Source organism: Ranitomeya imitator, chromosome 10, assembly GCF_032444005.1.
Source record: "Ranitomeya imitator isolate aRanImi1 chromosome 10, aRanImi1.pri, whole genome shotgun sequence".
Taxonomy (NCBI): Eukaryota; Metazoa; Chordata; class Amphibia; order Anura; family Dendrobatidae; genus Ranitomeya; species Ranitomeya imitator.
The window spans coordinates 117,985,215-118,010,015 of NC_091291.1; the positions used below are offsets into that span (position 1 = coordinate 117,985,215).

Sequence of the window (24,801 nt, forward strand, 5' to 3'; positions counted from 1 at the left end):
TGAAACTTTTTGTTAAAATCCCAAGAGGACCCTTTACTGATGAGATTCACTTCACATGTAAAGTAAAACTTACAAAACTTAAAGGTACATTTTTACAAATATTTTTTTATTCCCTTAAATTCCCTGCAGAGGAGGTCCGGGTTCTGAGACCCCCCACTAATCATTCTAAAATGCATTCAGAAGCGCGCGCCGCCTGCCAGGAGTGAGTATGGACCAAAAAGGAAGTCTATCCTCCACACACCTCCTGATGAATCCGTATCATGCGCTTCTGCTTCCTAAACTAAGCTCTTCTGGGCTACCTTTTGAGCGATCAGTGGGGGTCTTAGAACACGGACCCTCATTGAAAAAATTAATGTTCTTAAAAATTTTTTAAAAATGATCAAAGTTTAGTTACTCTTCCAGAAGAAACCCCCCTCCCAGAAGAGCTGGTAATATATCATCAGTATAGGCCAGCAGCTCTTCTCCCATCTGTCCAGCCTCCATAGGAGCATAGTCAGCTTTGTAGGCCTCCATTATTTTGCCAGCAGATCTGAAGATGGGGTGTCAGCCCCAAAATGCATTATTGAATGGTCTTTTGTATGACGCATAGGAATATACCGGATTTATAAATGGTTTATGGTGGGGGCCCTGTTACAGATTCTTGCAAGTTTCGCCTTTGTAGTTGAGTAAGGGGGGGGAGGGATGGCGTATAATAAAGGTTCCTTTAATATGGAATATCTGACATTTCAGCTTATAAAAGTGCTTTGTATTCCGAAGCTTTAATGTCAATACTAATCACAGGATTACCGAGCCAGGCCGCCGCAGGTAAGGAAAACTTTCATATCACTTACAAAAGTTTTCCGGACACTTTGTCTCCTAATATGTGAAGGATTAACCAAAAACTCGGCAGGATTTGCTGACCGGGGGTGGCTGTAAATGAGGAGGGAGGTCACTTTACGACGTTTGTCTATGGAGATAATAATCCATCTGTGACTATGGTACGCCACAAATGACGAGGGGACAACAATTACATCTTTTAGGGAAAAATATATCTTTTTTCTGTAAATACGGCTTTCAAAAAGTGAGGTTTTAACAGCTAAAGGCAAGATACAGTCTGATTTATGGAATCTAGAAAATACGAGTTTGTGTTTTCGGGGAACTATTGGGGAATGGTGGGACCTCCCAACCATCCACTATGTATAAAGGGGCAGACTGACGATGTCAGGGTAGAAAAGGATTCGGCACGGCATATTAAATCCTTTAGTTATTGAAGGTGTAAACTGACCCACGGTGCGTGTTTCCAATCCACAACATGTCAATTTCTCTTGCAGATACGTTGAGTTTTCTGCGCAGATTTTCCCCATTAGACTCATATTAGATGCAGAAAGTCTGCAGGAGAAAAATAAAAAAATGCACAGTGAATTTTTGTGACGGAAATGCATCAAAAACGCATAGAATTCGCACCTGACTGTAGCAAGAAAGCCAAATACCTGTAAGTATCAAAAACTGCTTAAAACATGACAAACCAAAAAGACAAAAAACGCAGCGTCAAAAACGAGAGTAAAAAAAACCTTAGTACTAAGGCTACGTTCACATTTGCGTTGTGCGATGTTGCGTCGGAGACGCAACGCACAACGCAAACAAAAACGCAACAAATCGCACGCTAAAACGCAGCGTTTTGCGACGCATGCGTCCTTTTTTGCCGAAATTTGGACGCAAAATAAATGCAACTTGCTGCGTTTTCTGTGCCCCACGCTTGCGGCAAAAAAACCGTATGCGTCGCAAAACGCAGCACAACGCATGTCCATACGCCCCCCATGTTAAATATAGGGGCGCATGGCGCATGCATCGCCGCGGCTGCGCCCGATGCAGCCCGGCAGAACGCAAGTGTGAACGTAGCCTTTACTAGGTGCAGAAATGGTGCCGAAAAGCTGCAATATGAAAAACTCACCTAAAGCTCATAGTGAGAACGTAGCTTTATTTTTTTATTATTCGTTTTTTCGGGCGAGACTCATATCAAAATACCGTAAGCATCAAATCCACTTACAATCAGCTTCCTATTCATCAAGCTCTCCAATCACACATTTCTTTATGCTTTTTTTTTTTTTTTGGGGGGGGGGGGGGGGGGCAGAAACCTAACCGAAACATATTTTTTTTTATATAAGTGGTTTTTAGATATTTTTAGATTCCAAAAAAACTCTGTGTGACTATACCCTAAAGAGTGAGGGCGCTGACACTGACGCATCACTTAGATTTTTTGTATAGTGGTCAGATTTAGCGACGAGCGAACGTGCTCGGATAAGGTGTTATCTGAGCATGCTCCGGTGGTAAGTGCGTCTTCAGCATGCTCGAGTCCCCGCGGCTGTTTGACAGCTGCGACACACTGCGTAACAAACAGCCAATCCCTGCATGTGTCGTGCCTGTTGAACAGCCGTGAGAAATAACATAGTATTCGAGCACACCGAAGACATTCAGTTTGGGACCCAAGCATGCTCACATAACACCTTATCCCAGCTCGTCGCTAGTCCCTGACATCAGTGAGGGATGTTTATGTAAATATTTACTGACTTTGTTTATAAATATATTATTGAGGAATATATCCCAAACAATAAGAACAATACATTAAATAAAGCACATAATAAACATGGAAAACCCCTTGAAATCACTTGACTCAGAGGTCAGTGTAATATTTTTCTGCTCTGAATAGCAGAGACACTTGTTGTTTCCTGTGTGGTGACAGCAGAGAGCTGCAGGCTACAGTTCTCCATAGTTTCCAGCAGTCTGGTGGTGATACATGTGTATCCAGCTGTTGCTGTCCCAGCCTAGGACTCCTCCAGTTACAGCACTGGCTATAGGACCCTGCAGAATTCCTGGTGTCTGAGTCCACAGAGGGTGTGTGAAGAGCCTGAACAAAAAAAAAAAAAAAACAATCTAACTTTTGCTTTTTCCTTCCATGTGTGGAACAAAAAGCTTTGGATGACTTCATTGCTTGTCTTTGTTAAGTTGCTGCTGCAACCTGCCTCCCCCAACCCAGGACCTTGCATTCCTGTCCTCACATGGTTAAAGCTGGAGAAAACTTTCCAAGTGGGTGCAGCAAGAGTTCCTTCCTCAGGCACCACAAGGGTGTCAGGCATGAATTAAACTTGACCTACGAGATCCCCCCAGAAGTTGAGATCCTTGGAAGGAGCTGTGATGACCCCTGCTGAAGAGGACTATGCCTGACCTGGAGGAGAAGTTTTGGTAGCACCAGGTTTCAGCCACCTGCACTCTGATATGTTTGTCTTGCTGCTCTTCTACCTGCACTCACTGCTGTCTTCTGCCCTAGGACAGAATATCCCCCAAACAGGTAAGTGGCCACATTAGGTGATCCATTCACACCCAATAAGGTACCTGAGCCGCTCTTCAGGTGGAGAACATAACCTGTCCGGTGGCATTATAGTCCAGAAGTAATAGGACACCTGTGAATAACTGCGGAAGACCATAGTAAACTAGTAGGGTGGGAGCTGTGCTCCAGGAGGGCGAGAATCAGCATTCCTAGCAGATTAGATCTTGGCGAGGATGCTGAGAGTTATACTTCTGGAGCAAAATGATGGGATTCCGCTTTTGCGAATGTGTTGCGACAAACTTGTTATTCTGTACTTGTGAGGTTGAAATGTGCATCTATCCGTACCAGGCATAATTCATAGAAAAATAAATGGGATTTTGTTTTTTTATTTTTTTTTTTAATTAAAAATTTATCAATATTCAACGACGTTCTCATGTACACGTGTGCACAAAGGAAACATTGTGATCATTGTATTTATTGTAAATATGGATTATTACTATCTGCCAGGGTGCTGGGGCAAACGTGGTTGCCTAAAATGCTATTAATTGGCTTTAAAAAAAAATAAATAATAAAAATATATATAGGTTTTTAATGAGATATTGCAAAATGTTTTCAAATATTAGGGAATGTTATAAAATTAGGAAATATCCCCAAATTCTCTGGCGCTCCAGAAGCCCTCTTTGGTGGTCCCCAGCCATCATTCACCTCCCTCCTGCAGCCAATGACTGACGTGAGCGGTGACGTCTGCAATGTATGGCACATGATCGCTGCGGCTGGGGATACGATAAAGCTTGTCCTGTCATGTGTGGCAAATTATAATTCCATTATAAACATGTTGCATGCTCGGGGTGCCGGCCAAAAACCTTTCATTTTTAGTTTTATTTAATGTATAGTTTTATAGATGCAGGCATTTATGGCATCTCATAAGGGAATAATCATGGTCCTCAGTGTCTGCTATTCCGAAAACTGTCAGAACGTTTTAAGACGGCAAAAATATCCTAATATGTTGTATTATTTGAGTAGATGCTTCCGTTGGATCTGAAAATCATTTACTACTATTGGGTAGGTTAGGACCACAAGTCAGTGATCTTGGAATGCCTAGCAGTTAGTGATTTGTTCTGTTACCTCCTTACTCAATGACTGTATCAAAAAATAATTAAAGAGGTTACTAGAATTACAAAAACATGGCTGCTTTCATTTATAAACAGTGCCCCACATGTCTTCAGGTTGTGGGTGGTATTGCAGCTCTTCCCCCATGCAGTTCAATAGTGCTGAACCGTAATACTGCACACCACTCACAGACAGCTATAGCACTAAAATGATTGTTTCTCAAATATGGATAGCGTCTTTAAGAAAATTGAGTTTGTCTGTGATCAAAGTGATGCAAGATTCAGTAATTATTTGCTTAGAAAGATAAATGCCTTATAAAAGTTAAATGCCTTATTAAAATCCCTAAGCTCTCCTGATTCTGACGTTCTTTTCCGTTTTGCTCAGCGTCGCTCCATTACAGAGATATTCACATTTGTCTCTTCCGGAGCGCAGTATGTGAAATCTCTGCTTGTAGTCCAGCCATGCGTTTCTTCAGAATCTTCTCTGTGGGCATGTGCCTTCACTTCTTCCTCCTAGATTCTGCCAGTCACAGCTCAGCAACTGATAGACTACTACAATACTAGGCATTGTCTGGAATGAAGAGGAGAAAGTGCACGCCCAGAGAGAAAATTATTCTAAAAAAAACAACAAGTTGGACCACACTCGGAGATTTCACATACTGCGCTCCAGAAGAAACAAACAAATGTGAATATCTCTGCAATGGAGTGACACAGCACAAAACGGAAAAGAACTTCAAAATCAGGGGGAGGGAGGGATTTTTACAAGGCAGTTAACTATTTTTTTTCAGCAAGTGACAGGCCATCTTTAAATATGGACCTGTTGCGTAATCTTGTATGTTTTAGGTTTAATAGAACCCATGCTGCAGATCTATTGGTAATTGCCACTTCCCACAATATCCACTTCCTCCCTTCCCTATATTGACAAATTGTGAAGAAAACAGAAATGTTATATAATAGCTAAACCCAGGTAATTCTTAAAAAGTCGGGACCACCAAATGGCCAGTGGACTTTCTAATAGACCATATATTAAGGAGGCACAGTCACAACAGAACCCATAAGGTCCAGCAGAGGATAATCCCATTTTCTGATCATGTTCTCCTATTATTTAACACCTTCCATAAAACCATCTGTAGACCGCAGAATTTTGGGGTTCTTGCCTCTCATCTGGACAGGGTATTGGTTGGCTGTATGAGATACTTTACAAGAGTTTAGAATGAATCGAATGTGTTTTTTCGTTATATACCGGTAACTGGAGAGTGGTCCTCAGGATAATGTCCTCTGGAGGGACCAAGATACTTCAGTCTCGTCCTGCTACTTGAGAACCTTGAAGTCATCTTATTATACATCGCTGAGGTCTACTTGTGTGATCAGGAACACGACAACCTTTACCCTTCCCTATGTGGCTCCACCACTATGGCTGGAGATCCATGAATGAGGTTGATCTTCTCCTGTTTTGAGTTTAGCTCTTCACCTCTAATGATTTACACCTCTCCACAAATGCATGACATCAATCTCGCAGATATCTACTCAGGCAAAACAATCCTGACCAACAATCCCTTTGTTGACAATTCACATCTTGGAACTATGTGGTGGTGGACGCAGCCATGGATAGAAAGCCTAACTTGGAATGTGTATCGTGTTTTCATAACTGCTTTTGGGTTGCGACTCATGAATGTTTCTACTTTAAAGCATCAGCCCATAAAATGTCCATATACTTTAGATAACTGTTAGACAAATTCAGATTTGGCCAAACGCTATCTCTTCCGACTCGACAGTGCACATGAAGATTCGACTTGGCTAAGCGTCTGCGAGACTTCAGTCAGTAAAGGATAAAGACATCGCCAGGCTTCTTGTCTCCTTTTGAGAAGACAAGGATTAAGGAACCGTATGCTGATTTTATGCACTTGGTTGGGGCTAAAATGGCAAATTAATAAGGTTGTGAGTTTCTCAAACTTTTGCCCATGGATTGGATAAAAAAGAGGAGACCACCAAAGGATCTTTTTAAAGACCACATAACTCTTCTTCTTAGTAATATTGGAAACATTCTGCACCCAAGTACAGAGACCTAACTTGAGTATATGTAATAAAGACTTTTGGGGAGGATTGCTTCTCAAGCTGCGGTAGCCATAGTTAAAAGACACCTCGGGGTCCTATATATTTGAACTATATCACTGTGATATCTTGCGTTGCCATGATTATATCACCTACATACTAATTTCCTTCTTGCTCTCCCAGCCGTTCCCCTTGGAGTAAAATATAATGTCAGGATTAGGTTCTCTATTCTCTCTGATATTAAAAAACATAATAATGATTATTACCCACAACTCTAGTCTGTCTGTCTAGGAGCTTATGTATTATTATAACATAAAGCAGAATCTGCCAGGGGCGTAATAAAATAAAAATTACAAAGAATCATTGAAGCAGGATCAGATAATAAAGCTCAGAATCGTCCTGATGAAATATAATTGTTTTGTGTTCTCACTAATTACCCTTTGTGGTTTTCGTCCACCCTCAGAACGTAATGATGCATTGGTATACTAAGCACTCTATACCTTGTTTGGTGCTAACAAGCCTTTGCCCACTTAAAGAATTTTCCGGATAAGGAAGGAACTAAGTTTTTAGGTAATACTACACTATAGTTAGGCTAAACCACAAGATTCAGTTAGCTAAAATGTATCCATGGTGTGCCAAATAGCTAATTATGATTGACTGATTTTGATGAATTCTGTGCAATACTTTTTCTCTCCTGTGGAGGTGCTGTGGGAGAACTTATCACTTGCTGACTCGCTCTTTCGCAGATCACAGCTGATCGCTGGGGATCCAAGCAAACAGATACCAATTGATCAGTATATAGTTAAGGTACCAATCTAACAAAAATGGGTTGTTAACCAAGGACAACACTTTCAATGTGGCCACTGATATGAAGATAAAGCTGGAGATCTGACCGCCGTCTCATAGATGTAGTTATAATCTATGTAGACTGCACCTACATCTATGTCAGGAATGCACAAGTTTTATGGTCTAAAGCCAACACTCAGATTTACATAGTTTCATGGAACACAATGTAATTTAAAGGGCTATTCCCATAATAGCTTTATTTTTCGCAGAGCACAGTACCAGCTCCCTTCCGCTAATGTGTTCTCCTAATTAGCCCCACCTCTGTGAGTGATCATCAAGCTAATTTAAGTGTAGAATTCACCTTATGATTCTTTTTACTCTCCTGCACTGGACCCTGCCTAACAGATTTTATTTTCTGCCATCTACAGCAGAGTTGATGCCTGTGTGGTTTTACCTCATTGGTACCTGATTTTGAACAGAGCTCAACTCTCCTGCACTCCTCCACATTTAAGCTTCCAATGGATAGAGTTCAGCTGTGTCTATTGCCTGCAACTGACACATCAGCAATGTGAAACTGCAAATGCTGCTTTAGTGATGCATATGGCAGACAATTATCTTCTGCCCTATGCATCAGCAGAGCAGCATTTACAGTTTCACATCACTGATCTGTCAACAACAGGCAATAAACACAGCTCAGCTCTGCACTATTTATTACAAGCTCAGTTGTGGAGGAGTGCAGGAGAGTTGAGCTCCACTACAAACCAGCTAACAATTATATAAAATCACAAAGCTATATTGATGTAGACGGCAGTAGATGAAAGGAGTCAGGCAGGGTCCTGCACAGAAGCAGACAGGTAGAATACATTTTGTCAATGCTGGAGGCAGAGCAAAGCAATACTGGCAGGAATCCATGTCTGATAGACTGCACTGCACATGATCAACCAGGAGGACTGGAACTGCAGCAGGACTGCTCAAAAGCAACCAGAGAGTAAATAGAGCCTAGAGGGTCATAATAAGGGGATGACAGGTGCAAAATGTTAGGACTGGCGGAACGCACCAAGTAAAATGATATAGATGCGTTCGCAGTCCGGGGTCCACCGTGCAGGCGAAACCCGCTGCTAGTGAATGACAGACTATATGGCGGTACTAAAACTATAAACACGTGGGTTAAACCTCACCCAACGTGAAGAAAGCGATCCTGTTAAGTCACAGGACCGCGGTACCGCACATAGAGCGCGAGCAAGTAGTCAGCGAACTTAACCCTGAAAAGGATTGAAGTCCGATTAGACCCTTGCTGGCACAACACCGCAACTGGGTGTGTAATGAACCTTATTAGTAACAAATGAGCACAAGAGTGCGTGCGATGCCGCACTGACGGACGCCACTAACCACCCAGGCTTGGGTATGGAAAGCGCAAGGCAAGCGCACGGCGCCGTACTGGCAGGCACAGCTATAGGACACTGTGATGTGTGTAACATACAGATGGATAGTCGGGCGCTAGAGAGCTACCATCATCCGCGAGCAGTCAACAACTCTAGGGAGGGATACTTAGGAGCTTTCATCCATCGACATACATTCATCTACACACACACATAATAATTGTACACTAGCGCATGGCCGTGCGGTCATGCGCAGTTTATATAGTTGCAGGACAGGAAGTGGCCACAGAAACTTTGCCCTTCCAAGACCTGCCAAGAGGACCAATGGAATGCGCTGCAGAGCCTGAGCACATGACCCTCGATCTCCAACGGGAGATCTTGCCCTGGGCATGCTCAGTGTGCGCAAATAAGGACTTAGTCCCAGAGAAGTCCGCTCGTTGCTGACCAGCACTGACTTTAATGGCAGGAGCTGAAGAAGCAGCAGTAACTCTCTGTACAGAGCGAGACCGAGCAAGACGCTGGGACCGACGTCCTTGCTGAGCAGACTCCACTGCGGCTGGATAGGAATGGGAGACCGCAGCGGAGACGGCCCGAGATTCCCCCTGTGCAGAAGTGGGAACTCGAGACCTAACATTACCCCCCCTCCTAGGGCCCCCCCCCTCCTTGGGCCTCGCTACGCTCGAAGGCAGCAATGAGCTGTGGGGCCCGAATGTTTTCAGCAGGTTCCCATGACCTGTCCTCTGGGCCATAACCCTTCCAATCCACCAAATAGAACTTTTTGCCGCGTACCACCTTGCACCCCAAAATAGCGTTCACCTCATAATCGTCCGTAGACGATCCCGATGTCCCGGCAGATGACTCGGAAAACCGGGACATGTATACGGGTTTCAAGAGGGATACGTGAAAGGTGTCGGTGATACCCAAGCGTGGAGGAAGAGCCAGACGGTAGACCACAGGATTAACCTGTTCGAGAACCTTGAAGGGACCCAAGTAGCGAGGAGCAAACTTAGTGGACTCAACTCGCAGCCTGATGTTACGGGCGGAGAGCCACACCAAGTCACCAGGGGCAAAGGTCGGAGCGGGGCGCCGATGAATATCGGCGGAGGACCTCATTCTCTCCTTGGAGGCCCGAATGGCATCCTGCGTGCGATCCCAAATGTCCCGTGCCTCCACAGCCCAGTCTGCCACCCTGGAGTCAGCGGAAGACACAGGCATGGGCACAGGAACACGCGGATGCTGGCCGTAATTTAAGAGGAATGGAGTCTGACCGGTGGAGTCGGCTACGGCATTGTTAAGTGCAAACTCTGCCCACGGTAACAAGGATGCCCAGTCATCCTGCCTGGCAGAAACAAAATGTCGCAGATATGTGACCAAGGTCTGGTTGGCCCTTTCAACCAACCCATTTGTCTCTGGATGATATGCCGAAGAGAGATTTAACTCAATACTGAGTAGACGACAAAGCTCTCTCCAGAATCGAGACGCAAACTGGGGACCCCGGTCACTAACAATTTTGTCTGGCATACCGTGTAGGCGAAAGATATGCTTGATAAACAAGACAGCCAACGCCCGTGCAGATGGTAGCCGTGGAAGAGGCACCAAATGCACCATTTTGGAAAAATGGTCGGTGATCACCCAGATAATGGTGCAGTTACGAGACTTGGGCAAGCCCACCACAAAGTCCATCCCGACCATCTCCCAGGGCCTGTCCGCCACGGGCAGAGGATACAGCAAACCAGCTGGCCGTTGCCGAGGAGTCTTGTTCCTGGCGCAAGAGACACACGCCTGAACATACTCCGCGACATCACGGGCCATATGCGGCCACCAGTATGTCCTCGCCAGTAGCTCAGATGTCCTTTTAGTACCAAAATGTCCACCCACCCTGGACGAGTGCGCCCAAGAAAGAACCTCCGGTCGCAAACTGGATGGAACAAAAGTCTTGCCCGGGGGCACAGACTCCAGCGAAACCGGAGCCATAGTTCTCAAGCTCTCGGTGGGGACAATAAGCCGAGGCTCCTCCTCCTCCTCCGCAGATGACACAACGGAGCGAGAGAGAGCGTCGGCCCGAATGTTCTTCTCCCCAGAAAGGAAGTGGAGGGTGAAATGAAACCGGGAGAAGAACAAGGACCATCTGGCCTGGCGAGAATTCAACCGCTGAGCTGTCTGCAGGTATACCAAATTTTTATGGTCTGTGAAGACTTGGAAGGGAAAACGTGCTCCCTCCAAGAGATGTCTCCACTCCGAGAAAGCCAACTTCATGGCTAGCAACTCCCTGTCCCCGATGGAATAATTCCTCTCTGCTGGTGCGAAGGTCTTGGAGAAAAAGAAGCATGGATGCTTCCGACCTTGAGCATCCTTTTGGAAGAGGACTGCTCCAGCACCAACAGAAGAGGCATCCACCTCCATGATAAATGGCTTATCAACATCGGGGCGATGTAGAATGGGAGCGCTAGCGAAGTGTGACTTTATAGAGATAAAGGCCTTGGAGACCTCCTCAGACCACAATTTGGGATTCGCCCCCTTTTTGGTGAGGGCAACCAAGGGAGCTACCAAAGTTGAGAAGTGCGGGATGAACTGGCGATAATAATTGATGAATCCCATAAAGCGCTGCACCGCTTTAAGAGAATGGGGTTCCTGCCAGTCCATCACAGCCTGTAGTTTGGCAGGATCCATAGCCAATCCCTGGGCCGAGATGATGTAGCCTAGGAAAGGTAAGGACTCCTGCTCAAACATACACTTCTCCAACTTGGCATAGAGAGAGTTTGCCCGTAGGAGGTCGAAGACTTTGCTAACATCTCTCCGGTGGGAGTCAATATCTGGAGAGTAGATGAGAATATCATCCAGATAGACTACGACCGAGGTGGAAAGCATATCCCGGAAGATATCGTTCACAAAGTCTTGGAAAACGGCTGGGGCATTACAGAGCCCGAAGGGCATCACCAGATATTCATAGTGCCCATCCCTGGTGTTAAACGCCGTCTTCCATTCGTCCCCCTCACGGATGCGAATCAGGTTGTAAGCACCCCGCAGATCTAATTTAGTAAATACCCTTGCTCCCCGAAGCCTATCGAATAGCTCGGATATCAGAGGCAAAGGGTACTTATTCTTAACGGTGATGGCGTTAAGACCCCTGTAGTCTATGCATGGACGCAATTCCCCATTCTTCTTCTGCACGAAGAAGAACCCTGCCCCTGCAGGTGACACTGACTTCCTGATGAACCCTCTTGCCAGATTTTCCTGGATGTACTGTGACATTGCCTCCGTCTCCGGGAGAGATAGCGGATAGACTCTACCCCGGGGAGGCTCAGCACCAGGCAAGAGGTCAATAGGACAGTCATAGGGGCGATGGGGCGGAAGGGTCTCCGCCGCCTTTTTGGAGAACACGTCTGCATAAGACCAATACTGCTTGGGGAGAGAGGATAGATCTGCGGGTACCTCTGTTGTAGCAACCTTAACGCACTCCCTCTGACACCTACCCCCACAAGATTCACCCCATCCCAGAATTCTGCCAGAGGACCAGTCGATATGAGGAGAGTGGTACTGTAGCCAAGGTATTCCCAACAGGATCTCATCAATTCCCTCTGGAATGACAAGCAGAGAAATAATCTCCTGATGAGATGGCGACATGGACAGAGTAAAAGGGATGGTCTGGTGTGTTATCTGTGAGGGCAGTGTCGACCCATTCACCACTCGTACCGTTACAGGTTGAGCTAGCATAACCAGGGGTATTGCGTGACGTTGGGCGAAGGCAGAAGACATAAAATTGCCCTCCGCCCCAGAATCCACGCAGAGCTCTACTGAGTGGGAGAATGAGCCTATAGTAATTGTCCCCTTAAAGGACAATTTAGAGGCAAACGTCGCCGTGTCTAGTGTACCTCCACCTACGACCACTAGACGCTGACGTTTCCTCGACCGCTGAGGACATCTGGTGGCTAGATGTCCTGACTGCTGGCAAACATGACAGACGTTGAGTGCACAAGCGGTCCGGGACTTAGATCCCGCTTGTGACCCTTTTCTGGCCTCATGTGACTCAGGAACCAGGACCGGAGATTCCAGAGGTTTGGCGAAAGTAGGAGCCAGCCGAAACCTCTGCCTACACTGGGCTCGCTCTAACCTCCGCTCGTTAAAACGGAGATCAATTCGAGTGGAGACTGTTATTAACTCCTCCAGTGTGGTAGGAATCTCCCTAGTGGCCAGAGCGTCCTTTACGTGGTCAGCCAAGCCCCTCCAAAATATGGGGATAAGAGCTTTATCCGACCATTCCAGCTCAGATGCTAAAGTGCGGAATTGGACGGCAAAATGACTGACCAAGGACTCACCCTGAGTTAATGCCAGCAGTTGGAGCGCAGTATCATGGGTGACTTGAGGTCCTAAAAAGACCTGTTTCAGAGTGCTCAAAAACAGCGGAGCACTCTGCACCACATGATCGCCACGCTCCCACAGCGGCGTAGCCCATTCCAACGCCCTGCCCGACAATAGAGATACAATAAATCCCACCTTAGCCCGCTCTGTGGGGAAGCGTGCAGCCAGGAGCTCAAGATGAATAGAGCACTGACTCACAAATCCCCTACAAAATTTGCTATCACCAGAAAATTTTTCTGGCAGCGGGAGGCGAGAAAATGTCGGAACAGGGGTGGCAATGGACAAAGTTGCTGCAGCCACGCTGGCAGCCTGTACAGCAACTGCGGTCACATCCACAGCTGAGGTTGCGCTCTCGAGAGCCGCCAACCTACCCTCCAGCTGCTGGATATACCGGAAGGATTGCTGTTTGTCTGTCATCACTAGCCAGACCCTGGCGCTAGTGTAATGTCAGGACTGGCGGAACGCACCAAGTAAGATGATATAGATGCGTTCGCAGTCCGGGGTCCACCGTGCAGGCGAAACCCGCTGCTAGTGAATGACAGACTATATGGCGGTACTAAAAGTATAAACACGTGGGTTAAACCTCACCCAACGTGAAGAAAGCGATCCTGTTAAGTCACAGGACCGCGGTACCGCACATAGAGCGCGAGCAAGTAGTCAGCGAACTTAACCCCGAAAAGGATTGAAGTCCGATTAGACCCTTGCTGGCACAACACCGCAACTGGGTGTGTAGAGAACCTTATAGAAATATATGAGCACAAGAGTGCGTGCGATGCCGCACTGACGGACGCCACTAACCACCCAGGCTTGGGTATGGAAAGCGCAAGGCAAGCGCACGGCGCCGTACTGGCAGGCACAGCTATAGGACGCTGTGATGTGTGTAACATACAGATGGATAGTCGGGCGCTAGAGAGCTACCATCATCCGCGAGCAGTCAACAACTCTAGGGAGGGATACATAGGAGCTTTCATCCATCGACATACATCCATCTACACACACACATAATAATTGTACACTAGCGCATGGCCGTGCGGTCATGCGCAGTTTATATAGTTGCAGGACAGGAAGTGGCCACAGAAACTTTGCCCTTCCAAGACCTGCCAAGAGGACCAATGGAATGCGCTGCAGAGCCTGAGCACATGACCCTCGATCTCCAACGGGAGATCTTGCCCTGGGCATGCTCAGTGTGCGCAAATAAGGACTTAGTCCCAGAGAAGTCCGCTCGTTGCTGACCAGCACTGACTTTAATGGCAGGAGCTGAAGAAGCAGCAGTAACTCTCTGTACAGAGCGAGACCGAGCAAGACGCTGGGACCGACGTCCCTGCTGAGCAGACTCCACTGCGGCTGGATAGGAATGGGAGACCGCAGCGGAGACGGCCCGAGATTCCCCCTGTGCAGAAGTGGGAACTCGTGACCTAACACAAAACAAGGCAGGTTTATAAATGAATTATATTGGTAAAAATAAGTAAATATGTGTACATTATTATAACACTACATGCTTGAATCACGGGGTGTATATATTTTTTTTAAATCTTTTAGCTGTGTTTGTCCCTGGATATCGGATAAAAAACTAGGCAGGTAGTCAGGTCAGCTCTCTCCAACATAGTATCATCGCACTGCCAGAAACCTCCATTTGCACTAACTTGTACTGCAGATCTATAGCTTTGTTAGTCAACGCAAAGAATTCAGTAGTGTCAACTGTTTCCCTTCAATGTCATGGAAAACATGTCTACATTGCACAAATTCTGCCTACAGCAGCTTAAATCTTTCCATCATGAACCCCTCTGACTAATACTAAAAGTGAGTGATATCGTAAGCTTATTTTTTTACATTTTGAGTGGAGGTAAACATTTTGTACATTATAGCCATCTCCACATCCGACCATACATTGCAGTATATAGTAATATGTGTCAGCCATTCAGGGATTACTTAGAATGTAAAGTACCGTATGTAAGGGCCAGGTGTGCCAGAGTTAGAGTCTCCTTTTGCTAACCTGAGGTTGTGAGAAAACCCACCTTAAAGGGTTAAATCTCTTTTTCCATATTTAGGAGCACACCCTTCTCTAACCTCCTGGCTTCCTACTTACCAGGGAGCTGTGTGCTCCTCACTGATTAACAGCTTGGACCAGTATCAATCTTGTCTTCCATATCCAGGAGCGTACTGCTCCCAAGCCTCAAGGGTTTTTTGCTTGCCGGGGAGCTGTATGCTCCTCACTGACAGATTTGACCAATGGCAATCTTGTCTTACATATTCAGGAGCGAGCTGCTCCCCAGCCTCAAAGGTTTCTTGTTTGCCAGGGAGCTGTGTGCTCCTCACTGATTGACAGCTTGGACCAGTATCAATCTTTTCTTACATATTCAGGAGCGAGCTGCTCCCCAGCCTCAAGGGTTTCTTGTTTGCTGGGGAGCTGTGTGCTCCTCACTGATTGACAGCTTGGACCAGTATCAATCTTGTCTTCCATATCCAGGAGCGTACTGCTCCCCAGCCTTAAGGGTTTTTTTGCTTGACGGGGAGCTGTGTGCTCCTCACTGACAGTTTTGACCAATGGCAATCTTGTCTTATATATTCAGGAGCGAGCAGCTCCCCAGCCTCAAGGGTTTCTTGTTTGCTGAGGAGCTGTGTGCTCCTCACTGACAGTTTGGACCAATGGCAATCTTGTCTTACATATTCAGGAGCGAGCTGCTCCCGAGCCTCAAGGGTTTCTTGTTTGCCAGGGAGCTGTGTGCTCCTCACTGACAGTTTGGACCAATGGCAATCTTGTCTTACATATTCAGGAGCGAGCTGCTCCCCAGCCTCAAAGGTTTCTTGTTTGCTGGGGAGCTGTGTGCTCCTCACTGATTGACAGCTTGGACCAGTATCAATCTTGTCTTCCATATCCAGGAGCGTACTGCTCCCCAGCCTTAAGGGTTTTTTGCTTGCCAGGGAGCTGTGTGCTCCTCACTGACAGTTTGGACCAATGGCAATCTTGTCTTCCATATTTAGGAGCGAGCTGCTCCCCAGCCTTAAGGGTTTCTTGCTTGCCGAGGAGCTGTGTGCTCCTCACTGACAGTTTGGACCAATGGTAACCCTTTCTTCCATATTCAGGAGCGCGCTGTTCCTCAACCTCAAGGGTTTTTTGCTTGTGGAGGATAATGTGCTCCTGATTGACAGTTTGGACTAGTGACATCAATGAGCTGCTGGTCTAAAAGATTTACTCTGATTTTACAAGCAGAGGAATCTATGTTTTTGCAGCATCAGAGGACCTCTGGGGTCCAGTGTTCCAGCCATCTTCAGAGGAGCGTTTACAAACTCAAGAGAAAAAAAAACCAAAAAACTTATAAGCGCTCTGCTCTTTGCTTAGGAGACCAGCCACCGCTGATAAACTACAATGACTTGTGTAGAATTATAACTGAGGCAACGAGCAATAAAATTATAAAATTAAAATTCTAGCCATTCTTGGGAACAAACATTAGATTGCAAAGATGCTTGTTTTAACAAGCAAGTTGAAATGTTACCAATAAAAGAATTTGAGAATAACCCTATGTGATGGTGCGATATGCTATGTGGGTATCATTTTTCTATTTTACTTATTTTCATGGTGTTCTCTTGTAGAAGGAGTTATTTGCTAATTGATGAATGGCTGTTGCTGCCATCTGATATCAGCCCCCACAGTATTGTTTGCTAATATGCTATGACATATTGACCTAGCTTGTTGAAACAATGAGTCCCTGCAACCCACCCCCTAACCTGTGAATGAGGAGGTGAGACATAGATCAGTCCTGTGTGGAATGATGATGTGAACACAGCACGTCAGAGAGAAGGGGAAGCATATGGACCATTTTTTATCCTCTGTCTGCTGGATTATTGGACTCTCATCACCTTGGACATTTATCCGGTTACTGAACTGCATTCGGCTTCTGGACTATCTTATCCTTTGTGTGGTGGATTGTAAATGGACCTTTCGTATTTTTGCCCAAATAAAGGTCTTGGGATTGTTCATTCTTCGCTGGCTCTGTTGATTGTGTGGTACCGGAGAAGGACCCTGTGACACCCTATAACCAACCTTATATTTAGAACCTCGTCATGAGAATTTAGTGGTTACCATGAAGACTTTACAAGATCGAAAAAAAATCCTCAAAGACAAATGAAATAACCACAATGTAGTGTAATGAGGAGTCTATAATCATAGATAACATATGGACAGAGTTCTCAACCAAGAACTTGTATCTGGTGTGTCTTGGAGAACAAGGAGTTGTTGAAGGGGAGGTTTGCTGCCATGCATGGTCTAGGCTTTGAGTTGTCCTCATATGAATAATATACAAGCTCGATAACTTTATCTGTCTTCCTTTTTTTGTTACTTTTGATATATTTCATTTTTATGTGTTGCACCTTCTCTTTTTGAATACTGTATATTCTCCGGATTTGGCAGGATACTATTTCCATATGGTAAATAAGTGCATACTGTGATGGAAGTGACAGGTAAATGGAGGTTGCCAATGCTTATGTGATCAGCCGGCAAATATTTAGTACCGTAAATCTTTGCATGTAGGATGAGACGGGTTTTCGATTGCCCATCTGTTTTCCATTTATTTGGTCAGGTTTCTATGGAGTGTAAATAAAAGTGTTAGCACTTTATATAGTATAGTGATACATGTTCATATAATAGTATACTTCATTAGTATCATTGCCTTACAAAAAACAAAAGTAGTGCTTCGCCATAGAGACAGACTACTATGGGACCACCTGTAATGCCCCATTGGCTGTTACAGGAAGGAAAGGGTCTGGTTGATACTTGGGAAAAATTCTAATTCAGCCTTCACAGGAATGTGGGTTTTTGAAAGAGGGTTCAACCAAAGAACATTAACCAGTTCCAATAAGGGAACCTTGATTTGACTTTAGCATTTATATTTTCCTCTTTAGGGTATGATTTTGGCAACATATAATATGACAACCAATCATAGCGCAGCCCTATAAATGCATCATTACATGGCCTTGCTATGACTGGCTGCCAAGGTCAGGTGATGTCTCAATGAACTTACTGCCACTCCCCCGAGGATTGGTGGCATTAGAAAAATGAGACTCTTATACTATTACTAAACGTATGCTTTTATTATATTACGGGCAACATTGTTTTGTTATTTTAGGAACATTTTTGTTTCCATGCAGCCAGATTTTTAAAATCTTTCCAAATCGACTATTCACTGCAAAATCCTAATTGTGAAAAAATCATAAGAAAAAAATGCAGGCTCTAGTTTGCCTTCTTATGTTACTCCTGATCGTTCTTCTGGTTTTAGCTCTTGCCCTCTCTTAAGTTCCCTTTCTCTTGGAAAGTGTCCAACTGACTACTATTAAATTCTAAGGTTTCATCATATTCCCTCCATTCTATTTTTTCCAAGATATTAAGTACCACCAAGTATTTCCAAATATGTGATATCTCCAAGACCTTTACTTATGCCGTAAATCCAACCAAATATTTTTCCATATTACAGATACCGTCAGGGATATCAACCTTATCATATTTCTTTGTATCGATCTTAATGTGAGACCATTTAAAAATTGAAAAAAAAAATCTCAAGAGCTTTTGCTTCTTAGAAGAGGAAGATACTGAGGTTTGGAAATTTTGACCTTTACCTTTTTCATTTGACCCTTGCCTCTTAAAGCGCGGTCCAATTTTCAATATCTGACAGAATGGAGAAGGTATAAATCACATAGTTTTGGTGATTATACTACGAAGTAAATCCCAAAACAAGAGGTACTTTCTAGGTAAAATATAGTTTATTACACAGAAAATAAGACATACATAAACATCAAATAACAAAAAATTAACAAAAAATCACAAAAAGAGGTGCAGAATCCACTAAAAAGAGGGACATAACCATAGGAGAACCACCAAATACTATAATACTGCGGTGATGTAGAATGAAGAGAGGCTAAATACCCCACTAAAAAAAGATCATAGTCAATATGGACCATATAGTATATCATGTATTCCTGTCTAAATTTTAGACTGTTCTATATTATGAAAGTAACACATATGGTACACTGAGGGGGAAGCCCCAATAGCTGAAGTAGTGAGTGCCAAAATTAGCATGAAAAGATACACGTTACCCGCAGTATGTAGTGTGGTCTCTCCTCGGCGTCCCTCTGCCCCAACGCGCGTTTCACTGACGGCTTCTCCTGAAGTAGTGAGTGCCAAAATTAGCATGAAAAGATACACGTTACCCGCAGTATGTAGTGTGGTCTCTCCTCGGCGTCCCTCTGCCCCAACGCGCGTTTCACTGACGGCTTCTCCTGAAGAAGCTGTCAGTGAAACGCGCGTTGGGGCAGAGGGACGCCGAGGAGAGACCACACTACATACTGCGGGTAACGTGTATCTTTTCATGCTAATTTTGGCACTCACTACTTCAGCTATTGGGGCTTCCCCCTCAGTGTACCATATGTGTTACTTTCATAATATAGAACAGTCTAAAATTTAGACAGGAATACATGATATACTATATGGTCCATATTGACTATGATCTTTTTTTAGTGGGGTATTTAGCCTCTCTTCATTCTACATCACCGCAGTATTATAGTATTTGGTGGTTCTCCTATGGTTATGTCCCTCTTTTTAGTGGATTCTGCACCTCTTTTTGTGATTTTTTGTTAATTTTTTGTTATTTGATGTTTATGTATGTCTTATTTTCTGTGTAATAAACTATATTTTACCTAGAAAGTACCTCTTGTTTTGGGATTTACTTCGTAGTATAATCACCAAAACTATGTGATTTATGGTTTTAGTATCTAGTGGTACTTGTATCCCCAATTTAGGGGTATTCTACTAAGGGGCAACCTATGTGAATTAGAATGGAGAAGGTGTAAACTTTTTTGTTCTCCTCTCGACCTCCGAGAAAAACTGATGCCACTCTATTAAAACTCTGATCAGAGTCTGTTCAGAATAATCACACTGTTTTTCTTAGATGCAGATAATACGGTCCTGCGACCCTACCCAAATGGTGAGAGTCATGTCCGTTTCTAAAGAACGTGAGATATTTTCTTGTCAAGCTCTTAACATGGTCTTTATAATTTAGCGGTTAAAGGTGAAATACTCTAAGCTACAGGAGTAACTGGAGTATCAGTAGATATTTGCTAATGGAACACACAGACTAATCTGTAAGAGCAAAGATCTTCCAAATATGACATAGATCAGTGAGCACGGAGAAACCACTTGGAGTTGACCACCCAAAATTGGATTAAAAAGTGGTCTTCTACAGGTTGTGCCCTTCTCATTGGCACATCATAGGGGAGGAGATGTCAGGATCATCGAGGAAGAAGGCATGGCTCTGGAATATGTCCAATAAGTAACAAGTTAGTTCACATCATCTCCATTTTTCCTGTCCAAACTACGAGAACCTTAGTAGAACTCAACAAACAGACTTATAAGTCAATGGATTCCGCTGTGCCAGTGGTGCTAGTTGTTCACATCATCTCAATTTTTCATGTCCAAACTACGAGAACCTTAGTAGAACTCAACAAACAGACTTATAAGTCAATGGATTCCGCTGTGCCAATGGTGCTAGTTGGGCAATGAATCTGGCACTGTGTTTTGATTGTAGGGAACACCTGAGTAAAGCATTGGTAGCTATTTCATCACAGTCACATGTATTTAATCCTGGTAGATCCCCCCCCCCCTAAAAAAAATAGTTTTGACCACTATAGACTGCCTCTATAATCCTAGAAATATTGGTAGACAATCCAGTCTTTGTGTGTTTTTTTTTGTAATATACCTCGGCAGCGGTAAACCCAAGGTGGGAAACGCAATCTGTAAAATACATTGAGATTGAACTATTTCTTATTAAAATAAGCTGTGAGCGCTGGAATCCATCCCCCGAAGCTTGTACTTGAGATCTGTCAGCTTTTTATAGCCGTCTCCATTGTGCTGTGTATGGTGAGTGGCACTGTCTTATTATGGAATTTAACTTGACATATATATTATTAGCACTCATTGAAGGTTTTAGTGCACAGCTGAAATTCTGTAGATTTCACAATGTATGCATTTTATGATACAAGTTTTACAGGGGGGGGGGGGGTCCCCAATGCATATAGAAGGGGTTCTTCACTTTGGATAATCTCTTAATTGTTGGAAAGGTCCCATGACCATGAGCTGATAAATCAGTGTTTCCTTACTGGGACCCCCAACAACAAGCTATAATCACTGGGGAAACCTAAAAGTACGTTCTCAGCTTCCATGCTTCATCATCACATCGGAAATGAACAGGTCTGTCAATGGAGCAGATGCTCTTTGCAAAAACCGTTCTCTCTGGCCATGAGATGAAAATCCTGAACAGGATCCATTCTCTTTCTTTGTTAACTCCAAATCCCCAAACAGTATATGAGAAAGTAGATGTTCGAAAGTAGGCCAATGATAAAAGTTGTCCATAAAGTGGTCTTCCATGTTGTCACCTACTCCATTTGTGCTTATAGCCTAATCTCCGCCACTGCACTATTTTCGAAGACTTGGAAAATCAACGTACCCATTTTAATTTAATGACAGATCACAGGATCGGGTTGATTTTTTTTTTTTGTTTTTTTTTACGTGAACGATGAAAGGACGTTTAATCATTGTTCGGATCCCAAAAGATCTCCAATATTCCATAAAACCAGGCATCTATTTCACTTGTGCAATGTGTAGAATGAGTTGCTCGGCACAGTCTATCTCAGCTTCCGAGAACATTGCGAGTTTGACGTATGGGTAAAAGAATATAGTGTTCATCTAAAGTCAAAAACATTTTTTTTTTAAGTTTCAAGTAAATTAAGTTTTCTTACACCCAAATCCAAACCAACTTACAAGGAAGAGATGGGCACCTAGCAAAAAAATGAGAATGGGCCTAAGTTTTGCCAATACAGTATGGACAACTGGACTTAGCTTTTGCCTTTCCCTCCAACTCCTTTCCCTGATCCACTGGCTTATTATCCAGCCCCTTGTAGAACTACAATGCTGTTACTCTGCAGAGGAGGGAAGTCTTCAGCAGGTTTATATCACCCTTTAGCATAGGGGATGTAACCACCTGGAGCTGGATCCCCTTTTTCTAGGATGCTATGGTCTATATCTATGGCAGGGGTGGAAATATCATTGGTGCAACCTGTGAGGCCTGCAGGAGCCCAAGAGGTAAGTTGGCCATTTCTACCTCCTGAATTGTGCGTTATGAGGAGCTCTTGGGTGGCAAATGGTCCATATATTGTTCTTGCACAGGGACCCTCTTCTGTCTGTGTCCTCTATGGTATTTACACCTTCATGCAATTTTGGTTCACACCTCTTTATTTCCATTAATATCGGATATAGCAAACATGGCAGAATCTTAAAGTGAATCCGTGTACTCCCAGAAACCTTGATTATTCATGCATGGGGGCATGTGCTCCTATAAAATGTCACTTGGAGTTTGGGCATCTCTGCTATTTTCGAGCTGCTGGTTTCCCAGCAATGAAGGGGTTTCTTCAGCCGGTCTTTGTGCCACTTTAGTCACAACACAGCTTTGTATTCTGAGCCTGCCAGTAATGAATGTAGGGTACTCTTTCATTTGCAATGGAAAAATCTTGCTGGCATTTGCCACTTCACTTGCCAGTATAATTGATTCACGAAGAACAGATCCTTAAAAACCAGGACGAGAAATTTCCTACGTTTTACTGGACGCTAAGGTTGAAAGTTCCCCTGACAGATGGACTCTGCCATACATTTCCTCATATGCATTGAATGTGATGTATCCAGCCAAAGTTCCATTCTCATATTTTACTGTACTGTTTATGTATTAATGTTCCACCAGCCTAGTTTACACCCACTGGTATTGGAGCGCGGTGGCTTTTAGCACTAGATGATTACACCTTTCCGCAGTGCCTCCTTTTAGTGTGTTCCAGATTTACACTCTGGAAAGTGACGAGGGGATAATGAGAAGAAATATTTTGCAATGCGCAAAATATATTTAATGAGCAAAGCAACAAATCATCTTGTTCTGTACAGCAAAACAAAATATACGGCAAGAGTTATGGCCTGAAGTTATCTTGCATAGACTCTGCACTTTTCTGTGCTAATGACATAATGTTTGTCTTTGTGCCATGTGTATTCTTTGGGTACTGTAAGGGGGTATGCTGTAGAAGATGGGATTCCCCGGGGCTGTGTGGCATGTGTCCGAAACCTGCCACCTGCTGCCCAAGGAACCATGAAACCAACCATGGTTTCCAAACTAGGAAACCAACAGAAAGGGGAAGAGTTTCGGAAAGGAAGAGTTTAGACGAGGCACCGGGGGGTCAGGTGACATATATGACGCAGTTCCCTAATATAAAAAGTTGGAGTGGCAAGGTGGGAAGAGATTTGAGACCATGCATAGAGGGACATCGGAGCGTGTCAGGAGAGTGGAACCAGTGAGCTGTTGCACTCCTGTATTCAGAGTTTAGATGACTCTGGTCAAGATCTGTGAACCAGATCACGCTGGTCAAAACCCGAGGCCCAGATCCACACTGGTCAAGATCCGTGAACCAGACTAAGAGTCTGACTCAGAGTCCAGCCCTCGTTTGTCCACAACCGATAACACTACAGTCACAGGTCAAGCACCAAGGACTCCATGAGGAACCTGATCCAGAAGCGAACGTCTGCCATGGTGGACTGGAGGAATGAGTGGCCCCGAGCCATCACTTCCAGGTCTGACGTATGCTACAGGGTTCATGCTGGGATAGTGCAACAGACTGGATGAGGATCGTCCCGTGTGTAACAGGTCCAGAGATCGTTGATAAACTTTGTCAGAAGGACCTGTGACCTACCAGAAACAACCAGAGACCTCCGCTAGGGCCTGTAATTAAGAGAGAAACTTTGCACTGACGCCCTGGTGACCGTGCACTCCGCTGTCACCAGAAGTTAGTCAGCTAGCATAGAGAGCTTGCCATAAGAGTTATTGAGTAACATAATTGTATTTGGTATGCTGCAAATCCTCTGTGATCATACACTTGTCCTTCTGTTAAAGAAATGCCCTTCCCCACTCCCAATGAGAAAATAAATAGTTAAGTTGGTTACTTCCGCCTTGTTCCTGTCTGCGTGTTGCATCTGGTGACCTGTTTACAGGACCTTAATGGTAGTGACCATTTACTTACATGTATACTCTAGCATAAATACATACTATACTTTATATATCTCAATATCCGAATCTAAAATCATCCCTGATCTAAAAATCAAATTATGAAAAACTGGAATTTTTACATTTTTAAAATTTCTCTATTCTTCAATCAGTACCAAGTGTGAGCACCACATGCAGAAATCCCAGCACTTACAGACTTGACTGCTACCAATGAGGTCGTTAATGGTCGTGTGAGGAATGTTATGCACTTGGGTAAATCATCATGATCCACTTCTGGAAGCTTCTTTTGTAACTACCGCCGATCACATCCCAGATATATTCATATCTCACCATCCACTACTGCTTTGAACATGAAACTACCATCATGTTTGAAGCAATAGTGGGCCTTGGGTAAAAAATACTTAGTGGACCCCTTTAACACATAGAGTCCTAGAATGTTGGAAGGGACCTCCAGGGTCATTGTGTCCATCCCCCTGATCAATGCAGGACTCCCTAAACCATCTCACACAGATGTCTGTCCAGCTTCTGTTTGAAGACTTCCATTGAAGGAGAACTCACCACCTCTCGTGGCCGCCTGTTCCACTCATTGATCACCCTCACTGTCAAAAAGTTTTTTCTAAAATCTAATCTGTATCTTTTCCCTTTCAGCTTCATTTCACTGCTTCCCGTGTTTCATACCACAATTCATGATGCACAGATACGACAGATAAATATATGTATAGTACAGTATA

At 44.3% G+C, this 24,801-nt stretch overlaps 1 protein-coding gene across 5 annotated transcripts in view; it reads left to right on the plus strand.

Annotated features, from left to right (window-relative positions):
• The first annotated feature begins 2,919 nt into the window (after positions 1-2,919).
• Positions 2,920-24,801, plus strand: part of VWA1 (von Willebrand factor A domain containing 1) — a 95,095-nt gene continuing 73,213 nt past the window's right edge. For 4 of the 5 annotated variants that reach the window (XM_069741215.1, XM_069741217.1, XM_069741216.1 and 1 more), the window contains exon 1: positions 3,079-3,325. In XM_069741215.1, the coding sequence (XP_069597316.1) occupies positions 3,253-3,325 (73 nt within the window). In that variant the 5' untranslated portion in view covers positions 3,079-3,252. Of the gene's footprint in view, positions 3,326-24,801 lie in introns of all 5 variants that reach the window. The other variant, XM_069741218.1, reaches the window with a different exon arrangement.